We start from the raw sequence: 27,996 nt of genomic DNA, 5'->3' as shown, positions 1-27,996 counted from the left end.
TATGAATGCTAGGACATCGAAACAGTAACCAGAAATTTTTTTAAACTGTTGAATGTAAAGAGAGAAGGCAAATATTAACCTAATACCAGGTTTATGTAAGATTGTCATGTACTTGAATGTAATCAAAGTTATTTTTTTTATTTAATGATTGATTTATTATACACAATTTTATTCTTTACATATCAGCAACAAAAACATTTTTGATTCTTTCTACAGTGGATAAAAGAATTAATTTAAGTAATTCATGGTCACTTCACTGCTGTTTGTAAGATATTAATAAATGCAACTAAATAAATATACAAAAAATTTGTTTATTATTTTGAAGACTTTAAATTTGAAGAAAATTTTTGTTCCGAATTGTCATGTTTCCAAAGAATCACCCTTATATCAATAACGAGGCGGAAAATTAAAATACCTCCATAAATTTCGGTTCTTCGTTACTGAAGTAGTGAAGCAGGGGGCCCAAAGAAGTTTTTGCTCAGGGCCCCAATTATTTCATTTTATATTATAACCGTTCTTAAACAGCCGACCCAATTTTATGGGTTTACGACTACTAATGTTCAACTCCGTAGCCTTGTAATTTTTGAACCCAATCCAGAAGACAAGGGAACTCCTGGATCGAGCATTGGGAGAAATCTGCCTTCGTGAAGGACTTTTTGAGGGAGCTAACCCGCATTTACGTTACATGGGGAATCGATAAAGTCAATAAGCTTTATACGTAAATTTTACATAACATTGACGAAATGATATTACCATTAAGATATTTGGTAGGAAAGCTTTGTTATATTTTACGTAATATTAACGGAATGGATTTTACAAACTACCCTTCGGTAAGATTGTTTTTGCGTATTTTACGAAAGATTGAAGAAAGAGTATGCACTATTTAGATTACGTAATATTAACGGAATGGATTTTACAAACTACGCTTCGGTAAGATTATTTTTGTATTATTTTACGAAAGATTGAAGAGAGAATATTTACTATTTAGATTCCGCGAAAATGATTTTGTGTATTTTACGTATTATTGACAAATAAAATTTACCATTTAAATTTCGTTGAATTTCGCGCCGCATTTATTTACTCAAATTTTCCGTTTTTTAGATAACCATTATTTTTCACTCCATAATTTTACTATCCAACCTACTTACATTTTTGCGTACTGTTGACGTAAAAATAATTTACTCATTCCTTCATAGTAAGAAGTGGTTGGTAAAATACTCGTAAGGGAAATAAATTTGTTTACATAAAATTTTACGCAAAATTTCAGATTTATGATAATTTTTTGCAATAATTCGACGCTTATACTTACGTAAATTTTGACGCATTGTTGTTGTAAATATTATGTAAAAATAGCGTAATCATTCTTACCTAGTAAAAAGTGGTTGTTAAAATATTCGTAAAATAAAGGAATTTGTTTCAGTAAAATTTTACCTAAATTTTACATTTTTGGATAACTAATTTTTGCTATAATTCAACATTTCAGTTATACGAAATATTTACATATACTTAGTAAAATTTAAGGGTGAAATATATATTTTTGAAGTAAAATTGATAGTTCTCTCCTACCTGATTACTCTCATACTAAATTTCCTTTCAGCAGATGAATAAATGCAATATATTTTTATCATTTGCGTCAAGCACTTTATCGAAGTAACTCATGCTAAATTTCCTTTCAGCGGATGAGTAAATGCAATATGTCTTTATTATTTGCGTTAAACACTTTATCGGTGTAACTCACACGAAATTTCCTTTCAGCGGATGAGTAAATGCAATATGTTTTTATTATTTGCGTTAAGCACTTTATCGAAGTAACTCGCACCAAATTTCCTTTCAGCAGATCAGTAAATGCAATATGTTTTTATTATTTCGTTAAGCACTTTATCGGAGTAACTCACACTAAATTTCCTTTCAGCAGATGAGTAAATGCAATATGTCTTTATTATTTGCGTTAAGCACTTTATCCGAGTAACTCACACTAAATTTCCTTTCAGCGGATGAGTAAATGCAATATGTTTTTATTATTTGCGTTAAGCACTTTATCGAACAAACAGTTAAAAACAAAAATTAAATGTTTTCTTACAAATAATATATTAATCATTCCTTACTAACCAATTTAAACATCATTGAAGATTAGTCTCTTACGATATAAAATCACATGTAAACGTGACGATTGTATTAACAAAAACAGATAAATAAATTTTTAGAAGCTAGTTTTTATTTTAATAACTAGAAAAAAAACTTTTTTTTTCATTATTCACCTCACCAAAACTCATTTGGAAATATTTTATTATTTTTTTCAGTAAAAATTGATATATATTTATAGTGAGAAGAAGCGTGTGCAGTGCGCAAAAAACCGGACCATCCTTAAAAACTTTTGATCTAATGATCGGATCTTCACTCTCCAGGACTCAATCTTAATGGCTGGAGAGAGGGTGACTTTAAATATGATAATTAATGAGTGTAATAAGTAACTCACCTATATTTTGGGGGTCAATAATCCGAATCCTTCGGGGAAAAAATTTGTGTTTATTCAAAGAAAATACGCTTTTTCGTCTGATTTCGCAACTTAAAATATCGCCAGCACTTGTTAATTAGCATATTTAAGGTCACCTACTCGAACCATTAAGATTGAGTACTAGAACGTGAAGATCCGATCATTAGATCAAAAGTTATTCGGGGGTTGTCCGTTTTTTTTCCGCACTGTACATTGCGAGAAAATAAATAAATAAGACCTGTACAGTCAAGTGCAGAAATGCATTACACAAGGTAGAGGTTGCTTTGAAAGATATTAGATGGCTATGAAATTCAAACAGTATTTTCAGGAATTTTTAAATTAAGCTTTGAAATAAACAGCCGCACCTTTCATGTAAAATTTGGAATCAGTTACCATATTGTGCTCCCTATATTAAAAAAGAAAAAAAAAACGTGATGAGCGTTGATATCTTGAGCGTACAGTGCACAAAAGAAATTTCAATTCACGCAAAAATTTAAATTAACGTTAAGGATGGCTCAGAGAGTTCCAGTGAGGGGAATCGGGTAAATCCCGGTGATGGCTGGTCGATACGAATTCCGCATCTGGCTTGCACCGGCCACAGTGCTGACGTGAAATATCCTCAGTGGTAGACAGATCATGGGTTAGAGTCACGTTGCCGTCAAGCTATCTGAGGGAGGTTCTCGTGGTCTTCCTTTCCATTTAACGCAAATGCGGGTTAGCTCCATCAGAAAGTCCTCCACGAAGGCAAATTTCTCCCGATACTTGATCCAGGAGTTCCCTTGTCTTCTGGATTGGGTTCACAATGACAGAGTTGAACATGAGTAGTCGAAAACCTAAAAATTAGGTCGGCTGTTCAACCGACGGTTATAAAATTAAGGGGTCGAAACCCTTCTCCTGACCAAACTATCGCAGATTGCAGCTACCCCCTATATTTTGGAGTTCAGGAATTTGAACCCGTCAACAAAAGAAAGGTATTGAGTGAAAGTACGTTTTTGTGTCTGACTTCGTAACTTGTCTGCGTTTATTAATTAGCATATTTGAAGTCACCCCCTCAAACCTTTCTGCACAACCTAACTACCATAGATTTTGTTTGGCTGCAGAGAAATTATCAGAATTAGAATATCGAAGATGTGTAAGAAAATGGAGTAAAGAAACATTTAAGATTTGATAATTAGTTCGCAATTCATTAACTGTTTAAATTGAAGGAACGAAATACCACACAGGAATATGCAACTGTTGCATTTAAATGCGAAAAAGGCATATTTATTTATGAATTTATCGCAGAGGTTTTTTCAAAATTCTAATTGGTTAGAAAGTTTTAAGTGATTTTTTTTTATTAATTTTGTCTTACTTTTTTTAATTGCTATACGTTACATTTTGTTTCGATGCGCAAAATTAAAGTTCAAGGATCCCGAGAGAATAAAAAATTTACAATTTAATTTCTATTGATTTCTTTATTTTTATTTATTTATTTATTTTGAAATCGAGGTTATTGTTTATTTTGTCACGAGTAACATACAATTATAATAATTTTATGTGTTCTAAATAAAATGGTGTCCTTTTCTTAGAAAAATATCAATTAAGAGAAAGAAAAAAAAAGAAAGAAAAATGAATGAGTAGCCACCTCGGGGGTTGGAGAGAGGAGCGAACAGGAGATGAGGCCCCCGTCCCCCTAGTAAATTTCAAAAAGATGATACATGAATTATAATTTTTGCCCACCCACTTCAAGTTAAAATAAGATATTATGACAAGTTTTAATAATTTAGTACTTAGTTAGATCTAAAACTAACCTATAGAACTACTGACATAGATTAGAGGGAGACTGAATGTCGCTTTTTAAGTAAGGGCCGTTTGAAAATAAAAACCAAACGAAAGAAAATTTTCAGGAAGCAAATTTATTTTCAGATTCTGTATACGTTTCTCTTTTTTTTTTCAAAATAGTTGTCAAGTTTGTTTAAACACTTATCATACCTTTCAACTAGATTTAGAATACCCTCTTCATACAAAATTGCCGTCTGCTCCGTTAACTAGGAGGTCATGACCGTTGTCACGTTTTTGTCATCGTTGTACTGGTTGCCGCCAAAATGAATGTTTGAAATATCGGAAAAGATGAAAATCACTCGGTTCAAGGTCTGGGCTGTAGGAAGGGGTGGTCCAAAACTTCCCAGCCAAAAGAAACCAGTGAAGCTGGGATGTGAGCAGCGGAAAGAGTCATTGTCATAGAGTAGCAACATTTCCTGTCAGCATGGTAGGGAATTTTGCTATTTCGCAAATCTGCCAGTGAATGTATGCGGCAGACAAGCTTTTTGTCGACTAAAAACACATCACTGAACGTATCTCATGCGTGAATTTGTTAAATTTGAACATTTTAAAGACACAGAACTGACCGTACAGTTTACCTACACAGGTGCAAGTGAGCGCAGCTGTTCCCCACGACAAAACAGCTTTTACTTGCAAAACAACCCTCGTGAAATAGAGTAAAACATAAATTTATCTGACACTTTTTAGTTTTTGACAGAATGCGAGGACACGCTATATATAATCCTTGTTGGCTGATGAGTTCAGATCTATATTCGTAGTCAGTTTGATGCTATTATGAACATTTAACCTGCAATGGTTTAGCATTATCTAGAGAAAAAAAAATCGCTCACTGACTAAACTACGAACGAAACAGTTATAATACTAGTTATTGCTTAATTAAAATCAGAAATTCGTTTCAGTCATGTGAAATCAAACATTTGGGAAATGAGAGGGTTTTTCAAATATAAAATTAAAGCACTCAGAGCCGTCTTAATACGCGCGGAATTGTTTCGGTCCCCTGTAACATTTTTTTGAAATCTAACCTAAAAACTTCACATACGTGAAATAAACCATTTTTAAAGATATACAATAATTTAACCAAATTAATTGATTATCTCAAAAACTCAACGACCCTAAAATAAAGCATTTGTAAACTATGCATGATTTAAAAAATAAAATAAAAAATTTTCCATTGCAATCCTGAAATCATAAAATAATTTTCAAAACCACGAAAGCTAATTAAAATAATTAAATTTTAAAAAACATAAAGGCAAAACAAATTGAGAAAAAACTAAAATGGTACAAAATATTTTGTCAAACTTAGCAGTGTGGAGAAACTAGAACTAGCAACGCCTCCTAGCGAGAAACTAGAAAAAACTCAAAGAGAGTGGATGCAACCTGCCTTATTTTCTTCTTCTTCATATATGTTGTGTCTGTGAATGTGCTTAAATATAATCATGTTGTTTCAAATAAAATAAAAAGTCTTTTATTCCCTTATTATCACCACACTTCACACCAGTTATTAAAACCACATCAACCATAAAAAGATGGATAGAGCTGCGTCATTCTAAACACTCTTTCAATTGTTACTCTATTTTACTAATTTTAAATACCAAACTTAGTTAGCATTTCTAGATGACTTTGCATAGAGCTTGCTCACATTCATTTTGTTTCCAGGTTCTTGCAATTGAACAGTAAACGAAGGTAGAAAAATCAGTCTTTTTAAAGTCTTCCTATTCAAATGATTGGTGCTTGCATGATCACTATTTGTAGAAGGAAAGACGAAATTCACGCTTTTTACAATAGAATATATTTATTGTAAAAAAACATATGCTGTTAATACTTAGTTTTTTTTAAAAATTTTTTAAATAATAGTCGTTGAACAGCCGATGCAATTATTTAAGTTTACGACTACACCGTAGCCTTGTAATTTTAAACCCAATCCAGAAGACAATGGAACTTATGGATCAAGTATTGGGAGAAATTCTGCCTCAGTGGAGGACTTTTTGATTAAAACTAACCCGCATTTGCGCTACACGGAGAGGAAGATCACGAGAACCTCCCAAAGTTAGCCTCACGGCAAAGGAACTCTAACTCATGATCCGTCTACCACTGGGGATATTTCACGTCAGCACTGTGATCGGTGCAAGCCGCATGCGGATTCGTATCGACCACCCATCAGTGGGATTCGAACCCGGTTCACTTCATTGGAAGGAGAACGCTCTATCCACTGACCCATCATCTCATAAAATTTTATTTTATATCCGTCGTTGAACAACCGACCCAATTTTTGGGTTTACGACTACTAATGTTCAATTCCGCAGCCTTGTCATTTTGAACTCAATCCAGAAGACAAGGAAACTCCTGAATCAGTACCCCCAGAGGTTTTGGGAACAGGTTACGGGAACATGGAGGACTTTGCGACTCGACAGATTTAACGTGCATCAGTCAGCATTATTACACGGGGAGTCTTCGGCAGGCGAGGATTGAACCCACGAACTATTGAACGTAGATCGGCACCGTACCGACCAGGATCTTTCATACAATTTATAAAAAAACAAGATTCTGAATGGCCCCTTGAGTGCCTGGGACGCACGGACACTGCACTGGTGTGCACAAGCGTGCGTAAAGACCATACTTACCCCACTTTAAATTCCGTAGCCGGCTCTCACCGATCACAGTTCTGACATAAAATATCCTCAGTGGTAGACGGATCATGAGTTAGGGTCCCCTTGTCGCCAGGCTAACCTTGGGAAGTTTTCGTGGTTTTCTTCTCCGTGTAACACAAATGTGGATTAGTTCCATCAAAAAGTTATCCACGAAGGCAAAAATTCTCCCAAGGCTTGATCCAGGAGTTCCCTTGTCTTCAGGATTGGGTTCAAAAATACAAGGCTAAGGAGTTGAGCATTGTTAGCCGTGAGCTGTAAATTCGGTGACTGTTATAAAATAAAATAGCTCAATGACTGTTCTGCTCAATGACTGTTATAAAATAAAATAACAATGAGGAGGGTGGGATAGCCTGATTGGTAGGACACTGGACCCATAACCAAGAGGTCGTGGGTTCAATCCCCACCGACCAAAGACTCCTCGTGACGTAAATGGTGACTGGTGCACGTTAACTCTGTCGTGTCACAAGGTCCTTCATGTTCTCATAACAAATCAAAACCTCTGGGGGTACTGATCCAGGAGTTTCCTTGTCTTCTGGATTGGCTAAAATTAGAAAGCTAGGGGCGTTAAACAGTAGTAGTCGTAATCCCGTCGGCTGTTCAACGACGGATACAAAATAACAATGAGAACATTTGTTGTCGTTTCTACTACCATTCCAGTCAATTAGTTCAATCCAAAAGAAGTCTTTTAATCTTATGGAAAGTACTTGGACAAACATTTATGATCATGCGATCTATTTCACAAATAAAGTTTTATAATTAACAGAATATATCACAATTATTACAAAATATTATAATTATTACAAATAATACTTAGTTAATTAAAAAAAAACATTGCAAACATAATACATTTTCTAGGATTTCATAAAAATTTTAACAGATTATATATGTACTTCCTAAATGTCACTGTGGTTACTACAATAACCGCAATTAATAAGCTTTCTTGTAAAAAGTGAAGTATAAAAAAAAATGCGTATTAGAGGTATCAAATTAATAGTTAAGTAAGGAAAAAAGAAGCAAAACTACATTAAACAACAGATTTTAAATCATTAAAACCTGACTGATTGCCAAATGAAATTGAAAAGGAGGACATAATAAAGGTCTTTTATTTTTTTCTAATTTTTTTTCTTTCTGACGATCAAACAGGTTTCTTTTTTCTGAAATGTCCCCTTTCTCATTAATGATTCGTGAGGTTTTGATTATGTTATCCTCGCTTAAATATTCCTCCGCGATCTCTCACGTGACATTTTTATTTCAGTTTGTGACAAGGATTTTAAATTATTTCAATGAAATGTTTTGATGACGGAGCACCCTCTACGCTGAATAAGTTTGTGCTCCGATAGTGCTCTGATAGAGGAGGGGTATGAGTTCAGACGTAGTCCCCGTCAACTGAATGAGGCAAAAATTACTCTTATCATGCCTGTCAAAAGATAGAGCCCAGAAAAGCATGTTGCCATGTTTACACTAAATAAAGAGAACCGAAGTTCCTTTAAATATCAGAGAATAACTCTTGATTTAATGGTTGCATCTTCGCGTACTAAAAAGTGTTCGATGAGTCGTAAATTGATAGGATGGTATAATTAATTAGAGCAGAAAGTGTTACGAAATACCCACCGTACTCTCAAACTGATGCATCATGATCAAAATAATTAAAAACTACAACTATTCTAACTAATGCTCTAGAAGGTCCTCTCCAGCAGCAAAATATTCAAATGCGCAGTGCGCAAAATTAAAAAAAAAAAACGAACCACTCTTAATAACCTTTGATCTAATGATCGGATCTTCACGCTCTAGGGCTTAATGGTTTGAAGAGGAGACCTCAAATATGCTATTTAATTTCTGCAGACAGTATTTTGAGTTACGAAATCAGACTCGAAAACTCTGAATTAACAAATTCAGATATACTTAAATAAAAATTTTAGAATTGTTTACGTTAAATAAATATTTAAAAACTAATTCATAATTAATTTCATGATCAACGTATTTGGCCTCGGCAGCCCAGGGTTGGCCCAGGCCTACAATTGAAAATTCCTCCAGGACGCTCCTTTTTTTTAATTATTATTCTGGACTGCTAGTTTTTAAACTCAATCACTCTCAAATCTCATTCTAAGCCGTGGTGGCTCAGGGTATTGAGTGTTGCCCTTCCAATGAGCTGTCCTGGGTTCGAATCATCGATACGAATGATTGATCGATACGAATTCCGCACACGATTTTCACCGATCACAGTGCTGACGTTAAACATTCTCAGTGGTAGAAGGATCATGAGTTAGAGCCCCCTTGCCGTTAGGCTAACTGCGGGAGGTTTTCGTGGTTTTCCTCTCCATGTAACGCAAATCCCTCCAAAAGTCCTTCACGAAAGCAAATTTCTCCCAATACTTGATCCATAAGTTCCCTTGTCATCTGGATTGGGTTCAAAATGACAGGGCTACCGAGTTGAATGTTAGTAACCCAAAAAATGGGTCGCCTGTTCAACGACGCTTATAAAATAAAAATAGAAATAAATCTCGTTCCACCGGATCGAAGCCATCACTGTTTTAGCATTCTTCTTTTGCGACGAACGAAGCGCTTAGACACAAAAAAATTATTTTACTTTTGTTGCTTTTTAGAAGTTTTATCCACTCATTTTATATGAGGATCCTGCTGATTGACCTGAAATTTTGATACTTAGTAGTTCCTGATCTAAATATCTCATGCGCCCGATGTTTTAGGCAATGAACAGATTTTGAGACACGGAGTTTTGAAAATGGATTTTTCATTATTTTTAAGTCTGAGTACAATATACAGAGAACAGGAATGAGTCCTAAAACATGCCTGGCATGGACGTTAACGAAAAATATAGGTAATAGCCATTGATAGTTAACAGTTGATTAGTTTATGTACTTATAATAATGATCTTTAAAGAGCTTAGTTGGCATTCATAGATATTTAGCATTTAATTAATTTATAAGTAATGCTAAAAAAATACGATCCTCGAAGAACATAGTTAACAGTTATTGATAGTTAACAATTAATTAGTTTATAACTAATGCTGGTAAAAATGATCCTCAAATAGTGTAGTTGTCATAGATAGTTAACATTTAATTAATGTATAACTATCATTAAAAAAACTATATACTTCAAAAGGCGTGGTTAACAGCTATGTATAGTTAAGTATACAACTAATGCTGATAAGAATGTTATTCAAACAGTAGTTGGCACATACAGATAGTTAACATTTAATTAATATTTACTAATACTGAAAAATATTATATTCAAAGGGCGTAGTTGTCAGCCATGCCTTTTTTTAAAATTTTGTTTAAGATTGACAACGATTGTAAAATATTGTTTGTGTGACGGTGTCTGCATTAAAATATCGAATTTTGCAAACTCAAGTCGATCATTTCTTCGTCGTAAGAAAATTCTGTGTTCAGTGGTTTAATTCGGGATGAATTAAACCACTGAACACAGAATTGTTTACTTATTACTTTGAAGTAAGAGACCGACTATGAATTATAAACATGAAGAATGTGTGTGGGAGAATTGCAGGCGTTGACAAGTTCATATCTTCACTTGTATCAATATTTAGAAGAAAGTTTTGGTGACGGCGGGTAGGCGGTACTACCATAGGCCGCACCTCCCTTCACTTTACCCAAGTATATGAATTCGAACAGAGACATCGCGCCTCATAAAATAAAAATCATCTGCTTAGACCGGTAAGTGTTCTTTATATAATTAGTCATATCATTTTAACCATTTTGAAAAATAAAATCTATATACGTCATCTACAGAAACATTTTATAGTTTAATTCATTTTTAAAATCATACTCATAATTTTAAAAAATATGTATTACGAACCACTTTATTGGTTTATTGATTTTTAATTTTTTTTTATCAGGCAAAGTTCAATTCATTTTTGAAAGTAATAAATATTTTATTAAATGCATAAATTCACAAAATATACTCATCATTTATATATTATGAAACGTTAAATAATTTTATTCATTTTTATTCATCTACACAGATCAGATTAATTAAATCATTTAAAAAATCATTTATTTTGAATCATTTAATACATTAATTGTATTAAATGTTGGTTGAGTTTTCATATTTTTGTTATAAATTTTAGCCATTTTCAATGTTCTACCTTTTTTTCTCGCGCATATAAGTTTTTAACAAAAAATACACATCGTTTAACCATTCATACATTATGAAACATTTTATAATGTTGTTCATTTTTAAAATTATTCATAGTTACATATGAATTTATAAAAAAACTTATCTGATCATTTAAGAAATCATATTATATATATAATAAATATATATAATTTTATATATAACATAAAAACTTTTTCTTTTCATTTGCCAATTTGGNACGGTATATATATGTGAAATTTGAAAACCTTACCAGTGTTTTTATCAAACATATGATTAAAAGAGACATATACATGATTTTTCATAAGTGTCACTTAAATCCTAGATATTTATCAATACAAAACATGCATATCATTTGGAAAAAAATGTTTAAATTATGAGGCATTTTATAACTTTACTCATTTTAAAAATCATTCACAAGTTTTTATGCGTATCAATTAAATCAAACATATCATTTTAATCATAGTTGCCAATTAAAAAAAATATGTGCATCAATTAAAAATATCATACAAAAAGAAGTATTTTAGAAATTAAATTATTTTTAGAATCAAAAACGTGTTTTTTTTCCTTCATAAGCATCGTTTTAATTATACATACAGTTTTTATTAAATAATATTATTTAAAAATCATACATAAGTATTTTAAGCATTTTAAAAACAATATACTTTTTTTATCAAGAATATTATATTTAAAATATTTAATTAAATTTCTGCATTATTTGTCTAAAATTTAAGCAAGAGTGGTGCATTGGCTCAAAAAATATAAAACACTTTATGAGACTTAAAAAACAATTTATTAATGAAACCCTTGAAGTTTAAACAGAATTATAAAATTGAAATAAGCTATTAAAAGTTTTTAAACATTTCTTTTTAAAAAAACAACAAGAGGTAATAAATAAAAAGAAACCTAAACTGTTAATTAGAAAAGGGAAACTTCGAAATTTTCAAATATTTTCCTGATAGTTATGTATTAACTACATGAAATATAACCTTATTAAGAACTTCATTCACTTCCAAAAAATTTATAAAGAGTAAATAACAGTCAGTTTAAAACCGCTTCAGTTTCTTGGGATTATTTATTTAATAAATAAGTTACAGTTAGATCATTACAACTAATGGCAAATATTACGAAAATATTTACTTAATAAATAATTAAAAATTTAAATAATAAATAATTTGTATTATCTTAACATTTTCCTTCTGAACAATGTGAAATAATATCAAATATAACTTTAAAATAATTAAATAAATAAATATGAAGGTTACATTACGAATCGAAAGTTTTTGTTATACTGTTAGTGATAAATATAATTAAAAATAGTCGAGAGAGGTGATGATTCAATTGTTAAAATCAATCCAGAAATTATATTAAAATTGAAACGATTGAATGATTCCATATTTCGCATGTCTAGCTGAATAAGCATATTTTATGGAATTGGTTATAATGTCTTTCAAATGTGTTTTTCAAATTGGTTGTTTCTTTATTTGTGATATCAATTCAATTTATCATACCCAAATGATTCGTGAAATCAACTGAATATTCAGTTGATTATGTATCAATATATCAATAGATAAATTTAAAATTTGTTTGCAATTCAGACGACTATTAAAAAAAAAATTTAAAAAAAGAGAGAGAGAGAGAGAGAAGAAGAAGGAAGTGAGAAAATGAAATTATTTAAAATGATTTCTCATATTTTGTTTTTAAATTTGTAGCAACGGCTTGAAAATGCATTTTATTTAGCAAAATCTGTTTGTTTAAACATAATTTCGAATTAATTTGTTTTGTGACCAAATAAATTAAGATCATTCAAATCTTAAAATCAGATTATATCGAGAGAAAAATAATCAAATGATACTTTACATCTAACAACATGAAAAGGCATGTCTATTCCAATTTAAGAAAAAATTTTATATTGTATTTTAGGTTATGAATTTATTTTTAAATAGCTCATTTAATGATAATATGATATTAATTCATAATTAAATAAATTAAAATTTTCCATGATTTCCGTTTTTTTTTCCTTCAGATTCTTTTCCTTTTTTAGGGTTTACATTTAACCTTCTAGCAAGTGCGCTTTTCATAACAATAAAAAAGGATAACTATCTAATTCATTAATTTTCTTTTAACTTTGCAATTTTAAATTTAATCGTAATTAATTTAAAAGTATGTTGCTCCTTAAAAGATAATTTAAAATTCTTAAGAGGAAAAGTAATTCATATTTTCTGTGAATTTAAACGCGCATTGGTTAATATAGATGTTTCTCTTTTTCACTTTTTTACAACAGAAAAAAATCGTCGATTAGATTTCAGATTTTTTATTCAGTTTAATTTGGTCTGATTAGAGTTAATTCAAAATCAATTTGTACCCAAACATAAGCAATTTCATACTTACTAAATCTGTTATGAACGATCAAAAACTTTTGGTATTATAAAGTATACGGACTTTTACATTACTTAAAATATTTTAATTTCAAATTAATTTATCCAAAGATTTGTGCGAATCGAAAAATTTCCGAAGAAATGAAAGTATTATACTAAGATTTTTTTTGTCATTTAATAACTCAAAAACAACATACTTGGTCAAACCTTTAGAGGGTACGAAAAAGAAGCGATATTATTGTATATTTTTATTTTAACACGCCTTCCATGTTACAAAAAATGCCAAATCATTAAGTAGGTGAATAAAAAAAAGCTGTATTGTTTAATATTTTTTATTCTGAAAAGAGAAGTATATATATACACTATCGGAGCTAATAAAAGGAAATGCTTCATCATTTAAAATATAGGACGTACAAAATAATAAAAAAGGTAATAACTTTTGATCAAATCATTGGATTTTATTACTTGAAAATACAGTTTTTTTAAAAAGTAATATTCGAGGAGCTGTTAGAGAACATGATAGTAGTGACTAGTCTTCTTGGATTGGATCATAATTCCAATTTAGCCTTTTTATGCCCACGGTGAACTGATCGTTCCCAGAAGTCAAGCCTCACTGATAAAATAGAATTTTTTTAAAAAAAACTCAATGTTAGCTAAATTATATACATAATCTTAACCTTTATAATTTAAAAACAAACGTCGTGAAAAAACATATATATTATTAAATACTGCAAAAATATTTTATGTGCTGATTTTAAATGTTTTTATTTTAACCTTGTGGGTGTTTCTTGACACAGTCACGAAAGAGCGGCATTCATTGTCTACTTTGATGCAATTAAACTCCTTTCTGTTTTTCCCGCTCGGAAAAACAGAAGCGGATTAAAAGAGGGGCTCTTGAGGCTCCAAGTTCCGAAATTTGAGTTACAGAAAGGGCCTCTATGGTTTTGAAGTAAAAATTAATTTGTATAACTTTTTAAAAGTTTTTTAGATATTTTATCGTGCCATGTTTTACGATCTTTCCTTAAAATCATTGCAAATGTATCAAGCATTTTCACTGTAAAATTCGAAGAAAAAAAATTAACATTTAAAGAAAAAGTTTTATGTGGCCATACTTCCCTCAGCATCCAACGATCTAATTTCATCTTTTCTTTTGCTTCAAGCCAAACAAGTGCTTAGTTTTCGAATTAATTTTCTCCAACCATCTTCAAAATATTTAAAATTTCATGTCTGTGTTTGTTTGGCAAGAATTTAACAAGCTTAATAAAAATGAAAAATTCCAATTTGTCTCTTATGATTTTAAAATTCGTATGTTGGATAATTCTTACTACTACATAACATTTAATATAAATGCAAAACTATTTGCTTTTAGACATCTACTATATTACGGGAACTACTATTTTCTAACAAGTCAAGTCAATGTGGCGAAGGAAAAATGAGCATGTTGAAGGAGACCATTCAATAAACTAAAATGTTGAAGGAAGATCGTTAATATACAATTAGCGTATTTTAATAAATTTACTTTACCAAAACAATACAAAACCTTTATTACGTCAATGGCTCGAGTGGTTAAACTTAAATAGACTCATTAATTTAATCAGAAGTTATTACTAAATGTATTTTTGTCAGAATATATTAGAAGTTATGAAATCAGACGGGGGAAAAAGTGCATTCTTGGAACAAACTATGCTTTCCTGGATTTTTTTCTGACCTGATTTGCATTCCTGACCTTCAGAATTTTGGGGGGGAGGACCGTAATCTGGAAAAAGGTACAAAATAGATTAGTCAGGAGTTTGGGACCTTTAATGCTTATTTTCCTTTTTTCATGCTGAATAGTGCCGAAAAATGCCGCATTTTTAAGTACCATTTGGCTGGTTTCGTTTGCATACTCTTTTGTCAATTAAAAATAGAGCCAGTGTGACTCAGTGAACGTTCGCCTTCCAATGAGGTGAACCGGATTCGAACCCCAACGATGACCGGTTGATTCGAATTCCGCCCCCGGCTCTCCCCGACCACAGTACTGACGCAAAATATCCTCAGTAATAGACGGATCATGAGTTAGTATCCCCTCACCGTCGGGCTAACCGTGGGATCCGTGGGTGGTTTTCCTCTCCATGGAACGTAAACGCGGGTTGGTTTCATCAAAAATTCATCTACGAAGGCAAATTTCTCTCAACAGTTGATCCAGGAGTTCCCTTGTCTTCTGGATTAGATTCAAAATTACAAGGCTAATGAGTTGAATAGTAGTCGTAAAAACGAAAATGGGTCAGCTGTTCACCGACGGTTGTAAAAAGTGAAATACAATTAAAAAAAATATAAACTTAGAGGTTAAGGGATGAAATCCTTCAACGAAATCATCCTAATGAATTAAATCTGCAGTTGATCGAATGGAAAAGAAGAAACTATCCTTATCGTTAGAATAAATGCAAAAATTTATAATAATGAGAAAAAAAACCTAATGTAAATAAATCGTCAAATTTCCCTCCTCAAACTTGCAGGATTAAGAAACAATTTTTTACAAAAATTTATATTGTGCTCATTCCCTTAATCTTGATATGTCAAGCATTTACAAAAATAAAACTCTCACTTTCGACAATTCACAAATTTCGTTAATTTTGAGAATTATTTCGTCAAGAAATCACGTGATTTGTGAAGAAATGGGAACTCTCAAATGTATGACGAAAATGTTTCTTGGACTTTAAACCTCAGAGTAATGCATTGTGGCAACTAGAATGACGAAACTAGGATAAAGACTGGTAGTCGACCGGGCTGTGTGGGGATCTAGGAGCTGACCTCGAACCAAGTAGTATCCCGTTTCGGGCATGGGTCAAATTTCTCTCTGCTATTTGTTTATCTTCTGTTATTAAGGTGTGACACTGACCTAAAGACATGGTCCCCATGATAAAGTGATTATTATAAAAATTGGATACATTCAACCTTTTTTTTTGGGGGGGGGTGTGAATGGAAAGACGAAATATTTATTTACAACTGACGAAATTCGTTTCCTTGGAGAAGTGACGAGAGTTATTTCGTCACTTTGACGAAACGTCCGCTCGGAGCATATAGCAAGAAACGGTTTCGTCAAAAACGAAGAAAGTTTCGTGAAAATTCAGTATACATTTTTTACAGTGAGTGACTGCAGTATGTAAATAATTAAAAAGTGAACGACATCGATCATTAAAAAAATTTTTAATTTTGTTATTACACGAAAGTGCTGAGAGCTTTTGTTAGAAAAATAGAAAAATGGGATAAAAAAAAAATCCGATATTTTTGAAGAAATAAATGTGCCTGTATCAGTTAAGTATGATTAAAAATGAGGTTTAAAATTAAAGAAAATATAATGATATACATTCAAAATTAAATAAACTTTCTTTCCCAGTTCATAAATGTTATCAACACTATCCCCCCTCTTTCCAATCCATTTATTTGCAAACGTTATTCAATAATTAAAAGTAGTGAATGGTCTAAAATTTTTTATTTTTTAAATTGTTGCGAACTTAAAGTTTCTTACTATATATAAAAATCTAATGATGGTGTCGCAATTTTAAATTGTTTTCCGTGCATTTTTATTGCCCGAAAAATCACCAGTTTTTCCTCATTCACTTCCACATTGTTTTAGTTGTCATCAGCATAAAACTAATAAAAGTATTGTTTTTCTATCAATATTTTTGCATCTCTAATTTAATTTTATTTTTCTGTACTGCTATTATTACGCTCTTAATTCAAAAGTGTAAAATTATAAGGATTGTTGTTTTTTTATTATTATTATAATGTAATTCTGCGCAACATTTTAAAATAAAGTTATTTAGAAAGATGGTCCAATCTTATTAACCATTTGACAATTATTATTTTGCGCCAATAACATTAATATGTACTTTTTATAAATTACAGTTAAAAAGATCTGTTACATGATTTTGAACTTAACGATCAGCTTCATGCGCAATGAGATACAAGCCGCCCGTTTGTTGAGCAAAAATATTAAATTAAGGCTTAAGGCTATGAATTCATCAAAAAAATTTTTTAAACATTATAAATGTTATTTTAAAAAATGATTACTTAGAAAAATGTCTTCTGTTCACCAATATATCTAAATATTTATAATACTAATAGATATTGGACGTGGTAAGTGGAGGTACAGGTCATCAGAATTCCTTATAGTACCTAAGAGAATAGTTTTAACTGTTTTCTGTCAAGAAACAACAATTATTGAGAAGCAATCATCGGGGTTGGTGAGCGGCAGTGAACAGGGGGCCCCCTAGTTTGAACATAAAAACCATTAATGCTTAGAGTGAACCCAGAATATGTAAATGCACCTTTTTTCTAGCAGATTATATTGTACATTGCACAGTCACAATTTCTTACTAAACATTCTGTCTTACATTCCAAATTTTGATTTTTTTTCTTTCAGGAAATGTATTGCTTGTACTTTTTTTGCCTCATTGCCTCTGTGTGTGGATACGGGACGCTCCCCGAGTTCTTGCGTCCCAATGTGGTCAGAATTTTAAATATTTCATCTATGGCTGAAGTGGACGTGAACACCATGGTTAATATTTCTTCAAATCTTTCCAACACAAGTTTGTCCGATATAGAGAATGATCATCTCATTCATGCTTTACAACTTCTCAACAGAGAAAGGTAATCTCATTTCACTTCATTTATGATAATAGCTTTTATAGTAATTTGAAGACGTAGAAATCGTTCTTACACAAAGCCATTAAAAGTTAAGTTGCCAATTAAACAATTTCTTTTTGAAGTTAATAGAGATTATCTTAGAAAAATATTCACCGACAAAATCCTAAAAGTTCCAACATAGCAAAATCTCTAAATTTTCTCTGTTTGATTAAAGATATTCTTGCAACCCATCCCCTTTCAGAATCCCTGGTTAAATAGAGGGAGCCATCGAAAATGTGTGGCTTTTTCATGATGTAACTACTAGCAAAACTACTGCCCGAATGACCAAGACCCTGATAAGGAAAACCTAGCTCTTAAGAATTTCTCATAAGATGCTAAATAAAACTCAAAATGTAGAGAAAACAAGGAAAAAATTACAGAACTATGAAAAAAGGGGAAAAAGAGAAAAATAATAATAAAAATAGTAAAAATCCGAAAAAAGAATACCTGAAAAAAAAGAAAATAAAAATGTGGAAAATAAAAGATGCAATCTTTTCATCAGCTCACACGATTATATCAGCAAAAAGGAGTTGTTTCCAATATTAGAAAGCTCTCTAATATAAAATATTAGAAAGCGAATATAGCGATGATTATCGACAGCAATAACAATCGAAATATAAATGCTGTTTCGAATAAAGGATATCAAAAGTTACGTCTTTGGAAAATTTTATCAAAATCTGTGTTCTAAAGAGACAGAAAGAGACACAAAATAAGAATATAATTAATTACGTTGCGATGTTCACGCTCTGGCAGATGTCCCAAACGTCTGGCAAAAAGGTTCGAAGAGTACGCGCCGGCCTCTTTCCCCTCCCCATCGCACCTTGTTATTTTTACGATGTTGTGTCTGGGGTCGTAGTAAGAATCAAATTTAATAGTCAGATCGTTTGTCATACCACAAGTTTTGCTGCCACAGACAGAACTAAAATAAATACGATTTTTTTTTCTTCTGTTCTTCGCGTCCCTCATCAAATGACATAAAATAATATCACGTACTAATTAAAACCGATCCCGTTTTAATCGAAGTTTCATTTTCATTCAATTTTAACATTCTGATCGTTTGTCTTGACTAAAATATATATTCGATTTAATAAAAGAGTTGGTAATTGTTTCGGTGATTCAAATCGATCATAGGAACTACCGAGCTGATTAAGTGTAAGAATGAACTTTAATAGTCAGATCGTTTGTCTTGACTCAAGTATATTCGATTGAACAGAAGAGTTGGGATTTGATTCGGTAACTAAAATCGATTAATGGAATTACTGAACTGATTAAGTGTAAGAATTAATTTTAACTGTTAGATTGGTTACGAACAGCTAGCTTGCTGCACACACAGAACTAAAATAAATATTTAAAAATATCTGTTCTTCTAACGTTCTTCGCATGGCTCATAGAATGACAAAAAATAATATCACGTACTAATTTAACTCGTTTCGATCTCGTTTTAATAGATGTCTCCAATTCATTTTCTTTGATTTTTATTAGTCAGAACGTTTGTCTTGTCTCAAATATATTCGATTGAACAGAAGAGTTGGGAATTGATTCGGGTTTTTTTTTCTTCCTTTTGTTCTTCTAACGTTTTTTACATTGTTTGCCAAATAACAAAAATTATGCAGTGCTCTAAATAAAGACGGGTTCGTTTTAATAGGTGCACAATCTCAGTTTCCCTTAATGTGAAAAAATATGCATTCGACTGATTCACGTGCTAATTACTGACTCGATAATTTAAATCAATGATTCGAACCACTGAACTGATTTAGTGTAAGATTTTTATAGTCAGATTTTTTTTTATGACCGGTGTGGAACAGCAGACCCATTTTTGAGTTCACGACTTTCCATGTTGAATTGCATACAATTTAATTAACTTAACCCAGAAGACACATGAAATCATGAATCAAACATTGACACAAACTAGCCTTCACTTCTTGATAGAACGAACCAGTGTTTGGCGTTACATGGAGAGGAAAACTCTCACCCCTAGCACCACAGCAGGGGGATTCTACCCCAAGATACCGCTACCACTGAGGTATTTTTTACGTCAGCACACACGATTTTACCGAATAAGAAAATAAATATTCCATCATGATGAACTGACGGGTAGTTCGAAATCTAAGCGGAAAAGTCACTTTTTATACAGGAGGGAACAAAGCATGCGAAACATGAGTGTATTAAATTTGACGAAGATTTCAAACTGGCATGGATTCTGTGGTTCACTGTGATAGAAAGCTTTTTAAAAAAATAATTTTTTAAAAAAAATTCATTTCTGTACTACAATATGTCAAATAAGTTGCTTTTATTCACTTTCCTTGATTCTCCGTTCCTCTTTCGCTACAAATTTCTTTGTCTTCTTCCCTTAAATCATTGGTCATAGTTGGATGTGCCCAACTTGTCGTTTACATAGTACACTAAGCTATCAAAACCTCAAAATAATACAGTAAGCTATCAAAACCTCAAAATAATACAGTAAGCTATCAAAAAACCCTAAATAATACAGTAAGCTATCAAAACCTCAAACTTAGATGCGCCCCATGCAAGAATTATAAATGCGCCCTATCTTAGACTTAGCACAACTGTTTAAAATTACAATATGAGGCAAAAACACTATGAAAAGACATTTAGGAATTTATAATCATTCATTTTATTTTAATTTATATCAATTTATAGATTTTAATTTAGATTATTTGAATATGAATGAATAAAGAATTAATAATAATCGCGATGAAAAGGCGGAATTTAGAAAAAGTGCTAAATTGGAACACAATACACACTTACTGAGTAACAACATTGAAATGAAACTTATCTTGATAATACAAGTAATTCACTAGTTAAGGGTTATTTTTATTTATAAAGTGAATTTTTGCATAAAAAATTATAATAGTTTTTTAATATGCTCAGGTGCTACCACGGGCCGCAGGTTGTGCACCTCCTTGTATTATTTTTGGATCATGCGCCCTCAAACCTTGTGCGCAGAGGGGGTGTTATTTACACCACTGCCGCTTAAGTTTAATCCTTGTTCCGTTTATCTTTAAGAATATTTTTATGTCAGCTCTGGTCCAGACATGATCTTGGGTCCGTTTTGTTAGACAAATGTTGCACATCATTAAAAGAAACAACTTAAGCTAAACTTCAACGTAGACAGGAAAAAAAAAAGAAACGAAAAAAAAACAAGCCAGCAGAACTGTTGCCATCAATACCTGGAAAAAGGAGTCTCAAAACAACTTTCGAAGAATCATTCGTTCTTTGATCCAAAAGAGTGAAAGCAGTCTGGGAAAGTCAGAAACAACAAGGACACGAGACGTTTTTTTACGGGGGGAGGGAAAAAGGAAAAAAAAAGAGAAAAATGTCACGCTTCCTTTGGTTGAAAATGAGTAAGTGACATAAAAAGCCGAAGAAGCAAAGAACTGTGTTATGTACCACCTTTGCAGACTGTTTTTTGCGTGTTTTTCTTAGAGTCTGCGAATCGCTCTCTTTTCCCACAAATCAGTTACGTCATGCAACCAGTCCCATACGACGCGCGTGGCGGGAAAATAATTCGAAGGAACAGAAGGGAAAAAAAGAACATCCCCCTTAGCCATTTTATTTTTCCACGCATCTAAGTCATCTTATGAGGCTAAGTTGTGAGACAAAAACAAAAGGTTCAAATATCACTTCCGCGCTTTTCCCCTTTTTCGAAGTAAAACGTCATACGACGGGGGAAGGTATCACATTTGAAAACTATAATAAGAACATCAAATGGCAGCCGACTCTGATTTTTTTTTTTAAATTTGAAGAAGAGCATCTTTTGTATTTCTGGTGAGATGCCCACCCAGAAGAGAAAAGGTACGAGACGATGCGGCATCAAAACATAAGAACAAAATTTTATCGGCGCGTGGCAGTGGTTGTGGTTCCAAATCTTTTGGCACCCACGGCTATTTTTCCTGTTGAAATACGACTGCCAGCACCCATGGATGTTGCAATTTAATTGGTAATTATTTTAGCGCAGATTCACTTCTATTTAGAAAGAAAAACGAAAAATAGTAATTTGCTTTTATAACAAGAACTTTTTTTTTTAATCCCTATTAATTAGAGGTCGCAAATTAGTATAAGGAAACTAAAAACTAACGAAATTCATGAAATAGTTTGAGAAAGACTGAATGAAAAACATTAAAACCAGTATGATTGCTTGATATAACTTGGAAGTGTCTCTAATAATGATCTTCTTTTTGTTTCCTCTTACATTCAAACCGGTTTTGATGTTTTTAATTCCCCCTTCTTCAGAAGTGATTGAGACCTAGTTTTTGATTTTTTTTTTTCCTACTTCAAATATTAATTTGCAACTCCTTATAAATACACTTTGTTGAATTCGGTTTTGATTTGGACTCTAAAAACATATGCTGAAAGGGCAGTCATTAGAGAATACCCTTTATATAATATTACTTATATTAATTTGAAAAGGATGAGATTGAAGAAGTAGTTGCCGGGTTAAAGGAATTAAATAGATTATTAACCCGATTGCTTAGGTAAGTTTAAAGCATAGTTTCATCGAAAATTAACAGTTAAAAAGTTTACATTTTGAATAAAAATGTATAACAGATAAAAATAGTTAAAGCTATACAATATTCTAAACTTGTTTGCTTTAAACGCAGGTCGTTTAAAATTTTGAACTTATAAATACTTTAGTAAATCATTAGTTTGGTTGTACAGTATATTTACTTGAAGAAAAAAAAAATTGTTCCGCATTGAACTATTTAAATCAAAACATTTTCTGACAGAATAGTAAGTAATAAGTGAGTGATATTATTTGAATTTGCTATTACTTAAAAAATGAATTGTATTTTTAGAAAAAGTTTGCAGTATCTAATAAATCCTTATTTTTAATTAATTTTAATTGAGTAATAAAGACAATAATATTGAAATTTTAGCATCCATGGATAATTAGTTTACGTCTTTTTCTAGAAAATCTAACCTTATCTCTGTAATTTACATTCATGTGAAAAAAATTTGCTTTTAAAAATCTCTCGGGTATTTGAGATCGCGAATGCCAATATTCATTAGATTATATTGGAATTGGAAGGATTGACTGGTTAGCAGGGCGCTGGACTCATGTTTGTGAGAACGAGGGTTCGAATACAGCCGGCCTAAGACTCCCCGTGAAGTAAATGGTGACTGGTGAGCGTTTAATCTGTCGGGTCACAAAGTCCTCCATATTCCTATAGCAAATCAATATCTCTGGGGGTACAGAATTGGAGATCGATCGTTCTCTAGTTCAGATCAAAATTACGATCTGTAGACGAATGAATGAATGTATGAATGGGTCCGCCCTATAAACGGGTGTGGCAATTCTTGGCCATAGATGGCGCCACTAGAAAACAAGAACAATCGCACCCAATCCGTTCTAATGGCCGACGACGACAACAACATTATATTGTAACTTATTGTGGAATATGTTGTATCGATTGTATTTTTGTATTGCAGAAAGAAGCAGGAGCGACTGATTACCATCCAGGCTCAGATCCTCCAGAATCTACACCTGAACAGGCAACCCAACATAACGACATCCTTCTTCTCTGAGGATGAGCAACTGACTTATTCGAAGCTCGTAGAGAAGATGAATAAAGTGGAAGAGAATGTTGCCGATGGACTCATCTTGATGAGAAGTTTCTATGCGTCCTGTAAGTGTCCATCATAGAGCATTCTTCAATAGACCGCCAACGATTCAATAAATCAGAGAAAGAAAAACGGAAGAGGATAGAAATGCACGATTTGCTGCGTTTTGTTAAGAAAATGAAGGACTCATCTCACCAAATTTCAAAATTAGTTTCAAAATTTGCTGACAGATGGCGCTGCTATAAAGGAAAAACTATCAAATAACATTTGTATCAACATTAGTTTGAAAATAAAACTAGGAGATGTCCATAGAAATATGTCGGTTGATATGGTTTGACATACACCTGAAAACATTCATCGAAAACTGTGTTCATCAATGTTTTCAATATTTTAGTGTTAACCAATGTTATCAGATTTATAGTGTATTCAGTCAGCAACCATCTGTCGACAATTTACGAAACTAATTCTGAAACTCAAGTCCGAATACATACTTCCTTTCCTAAACAGAAATTAGCAACCTTTTCGCTTTCCTTCCCAGATAATCGGACAGTTTTGGGACACTCAGTTTATAATTCATAGAAAGGAAGTCTCAAAAACTAAATGTCTGTCCTAAAACATCATTGAAGTATTACAGTATGAAATTGAGCCACGTTATCGTTCAAATTAATCATTCTTGAATTTGATTAATCATTACCAAACTTCAACGTTTAGTTTTTGTTTGATTTCAGTTTCACACTCATAAGCGTATTAAAGTTACACTTATCAAATGATTGCAACTAATTTCGTATCTAATAAAATCAATCATAGTAATATATTTCCTACTATGCAATGTAACTGTCTGCTTAAAAGAAGAAAAAAAAAGCGCCGGACTTTCCTGACAGCCAGTTTTTGGTCAATGGAGGTCATTGGACTTCGTAATTTCTTGACCCATGGCAATGTGGTCAGTATTACGCACCGATCACGTTTACTTCCCTGGCAAGCAGGTGTCAATGAATTTGCAGCTAGGTAGGCCACTTCTAGGTTCAGAACTCCGTCCTACAGAAATGGTAGCTGAACACCTTAGCCTCGTGTATCTACTAATAGAGCTTTGAAAAAATTAGTCTGCGTATTCTAAGCTGAACATTTCTATGTGGGGCAACAGGTGGTTTTATAACCTGTAGTCTATTTGTTCATTAACAAAATAAGTAATGAATGATATTTAAAATTAGTTTTATCTCATAAAAACTCAGTGCCTTAACCACTAGCTCTATAAAGCCTTGTTTAAAAAAATTATGCGTAAAAAATACTAAATTTTTGTTTTGCGCAGTATTGTTAATGGTAATTTTTGGTAATAAGAGATGTATAAAATATATTTTCAACGACACTTAAAATTAACTTTATCATATAAATGATTCAACACCATGAAAATCTTTTTTATCTTCAATCAGAAAATGGCTGTCTCTGAAAAATTCGTTTTCACACAGGTGCGATTCCTAACAATACTGACAAATCTTCGTGGGATTCAAATGATGGCCTTCGAATATTTTACGATCTTCCTTTCAACTCTTATCCTTCCGATGTTACCATAAAGACGGCCATCCTCCGGTTGTTCAAGAAAACGACAGATATAATCAACTCCCAAACTATCAATGTCCAAATCTATCAGTATCTTAAACCTTTGAAATTCAATCGAAAAGGTAAGCTGTCTTATTTATATCTCTATAGACATACTATTTCAAACATTGTTAAATTCAATAAGTTATCTGCCTTGTTCAATATATCTAAATATATTTCAAACATTATTAAATTCAACGAGTAAAGTGTTTCATGAATGTCTAGAGATTGAATAGAAGCATTGCGAAATTCACTAAGTAATCTGCCTTGTTAATATCTATAGATGTATTTCAAACATTATTAAATTCAATTAGCAAATTGTTTCAACAAGATCTCTCGATACATTATAAACATTGCAAATTCGAAAAGTAAACTGTCTTAAAAATACCTCTAGATATATTTCAAACATGGCGTTGAATTCAATAAATACATTGTTTTGTTAATATTTCTATATATTTTACATACATTGTTAAATTCAAATAGCATACAGTTTTATTATTCTCTCTAAAGGAATACTAAAAAAAAACTTTTAAATTCAATATGTAAATTGAGTGTGTATTCACTTTGCTCATTGAGTGTGTGCTCAAACTTTTAAACTCAATATGTAATTGAACTCAATATGCAAACTTGTCAAATGGGTGAAGTAAATTGTTTTATTAACATCACTAGATATATAACAATCACTATCAAATTCACTGTTTTATTTATATTTAAGTAAATTAGAAACATTTCAAATTAATTTTTTTTTAAGAAAGCATGTATTTCAAGCAATTCAGATCAAAATGTCGTCATTTAATATGAAACTTATGTTTTTGCAGAATGATATGCGAGTTATATTTTATAACCATTCCAATGAGATAACAGTAAGTGACGTAGTGTGGATGTGTCGATCCAGATGGGTTGTTCAAACGTGGCATTTGTTTACGTTACCAACTGTTCTTTCCATTCTATATCGAGTAGGCCAACCCGTCAAGTATCAATTCTATTTAAGTGATGCATTCTAAATTTTTTCATTAAGACTCTTTCTCAAAGATTCCAATTCTTTAGCTATATATATTTACAGAGAGACTTGACACAAAGACAGGCACAAAGCCACGTGGAACATAAACAAACTAATGATGCATCGAAGTTGCCAGTAACACAAAACAAAACTACATCACGGTTACAATTAAATACATAATCAAATAATAAATTTAAGTTAAGTAGACGAGAAAGAATTATATTTCAACTCATTCGATGTGTGCTCTGTATTTCATTAATTTATCGTTGATTAAAATTCTAAACTTATGTAGAGAAACTTAGCCCAACTTTTATAAGCCATTTTACTGATAATGATTAGCTGATGTTATAGGACACATGTGTGGTTTTCTGTGATCTTCTTCTTCTTGAAGAGCAAGTATCGTATTGTTTAGAAATGGTTTTTTTTTTTTTTTTTTTTTTTTTTTTTTTTTTTTTTTTTTTTTTTTTTTNTTTTTTTTTAAGTTTTTGGAAAGGGTTGCGTTGCTTTTTTTCCATAGGACAAAAACTGTTATTTTCCGGACTCCTACCATATTTATCAGGAAAAAAAGAGATGGAACCGATTTTCTTGACTTTGATCAAAAAGTGGTGATAAGGAACGAAATAACCAAACAACTATTACCCTAATAAGACTCCTTCCGATTCTCTTAAAATAGTGAGATTTGTTACGAAAGTTATTGGGCTTCTTTTAAGGAGCAAAAAAGTAAATTAATTAATATTGCAGACAAAAACAAATTTCGAAAACAAAAAAATACGAAGTTTTGAACCCGATTTTGGACACATTGAATCATAGATGTCGAAATCAGACTTAAGTCAGATTTAATATCCTGCTACTCGATCTTTATCTAAAGGCAGAAAATGCGATTTTTACTTTGCTTACAGAAATAAACTCATAAATGCAGCAAACATATTTTTTAAAAAAATTAATTCAATTGGTAAATTATTATTATCATTTATTTCTGACTATTACATAAAAATGATACATTTCAATTTTTAGTATTTTTCTGCATATTGTAGTACATTTTATAGTGTTTTTTTCTTATTTATTTTCTTGAAGCAAAACATCAGTGTCAGCTGATCGTTTCTGAACAAAATGACGTGTTAAAGTTCAGCTAAGTTTCTCCACATAAGTTAGTATGTTAATTAACGTGAAGTTAATTAAATACAGTATGTATCATGGGATGTGATGAGATATAATTCTTTCTCGCCTACGCCTTTTATTTTTCTTATTTTATCGTCTTTTATTTCACTTATTTTACTTATTTACTTATTTTACTAATTTTTATAGTAATGTAATTTTGTTTGTGTACTTGGCAACTTCGATGCAAAATAAGTTAGTTTATGTTCTACATGGCTTGGTACCAGTCTTTGTGTTAAGTAAGAAATATATAGAGTAAGAATTGAAATCTTCGTGAAAGAATATAAAGTGTGTCACCTAAGAAAATTGATGCGTGACTTACTCGAAACTGAGTGGAAAGAATAGTTGCTAACGTAAACAAAAGCCACGTTATAACAACCAATCAAGAGTGAGACACCCACACTACGTCACTTGCAGGTATCCCATTAAACTTATAAGAATACGATCCGAGCTTGGTCAGCAAATTTTGGTAGCTAAGCTTTTTTTACTTGTTTAAGTCATATATATATATATATATATATATATATA

At 31.8% G+C, this 27,996-nt stretch overlaps 1 protein-coding gene across 1 annotated transcript in view; it reads left to right on the top strand.

Annotated features, from left to right (window-relative positions):
* The first annotated feature begins 10,334 nt into the window (after positions 1-10,334).
* Positions 10,335-27,996, top strand: part of LOC107442175 (bone morphogenetic protein 2-A) — a 29,104-nt gene continuing 11,442 nt past the window's right edge. Inside the window, exons 1-4 of the mRNA XM_016055667.4 lie at positions 10,335-10,652; positions 17,875-18,101; positions 23,589-23,785; positions 25,184-25,396. Coding sequence (XP_015911153.1) covers positions 17,878-18,101; positions 23,589-23,785; positions 25,184-25,396 — 634 coding nt within the window. The 5' untranslated portion in view covers positions 10,335-10,652; positions 17,875-17,877. The remainder of the gene's footprint in view (positions 10,653-17,874; positions 18,102-23,588; positions 23,786-25,183; positions 25,397-27,996) is intronic.

This window comes from Parasteatoda tepidariorum, chromosome 5, assembly GCF_043381705.1.
Source record: "Parasteatoda tepidariorum isolate YZ-2023 chromosome 5, CAS_Ptep_4.0, whole genome shotgun sequence".
In the NCBI taxonomy this organism is placed as follows: domain Eukaryota; kingdom Metazoa; phylum Arthropoda; class Arachnida; order Araneae; family Theridiidae; genus Parasteatoda; species Parasteatoda tepidariorum.
This window is presented reverse-complemented; position numbering and strand designations above follow the sequence as displayed.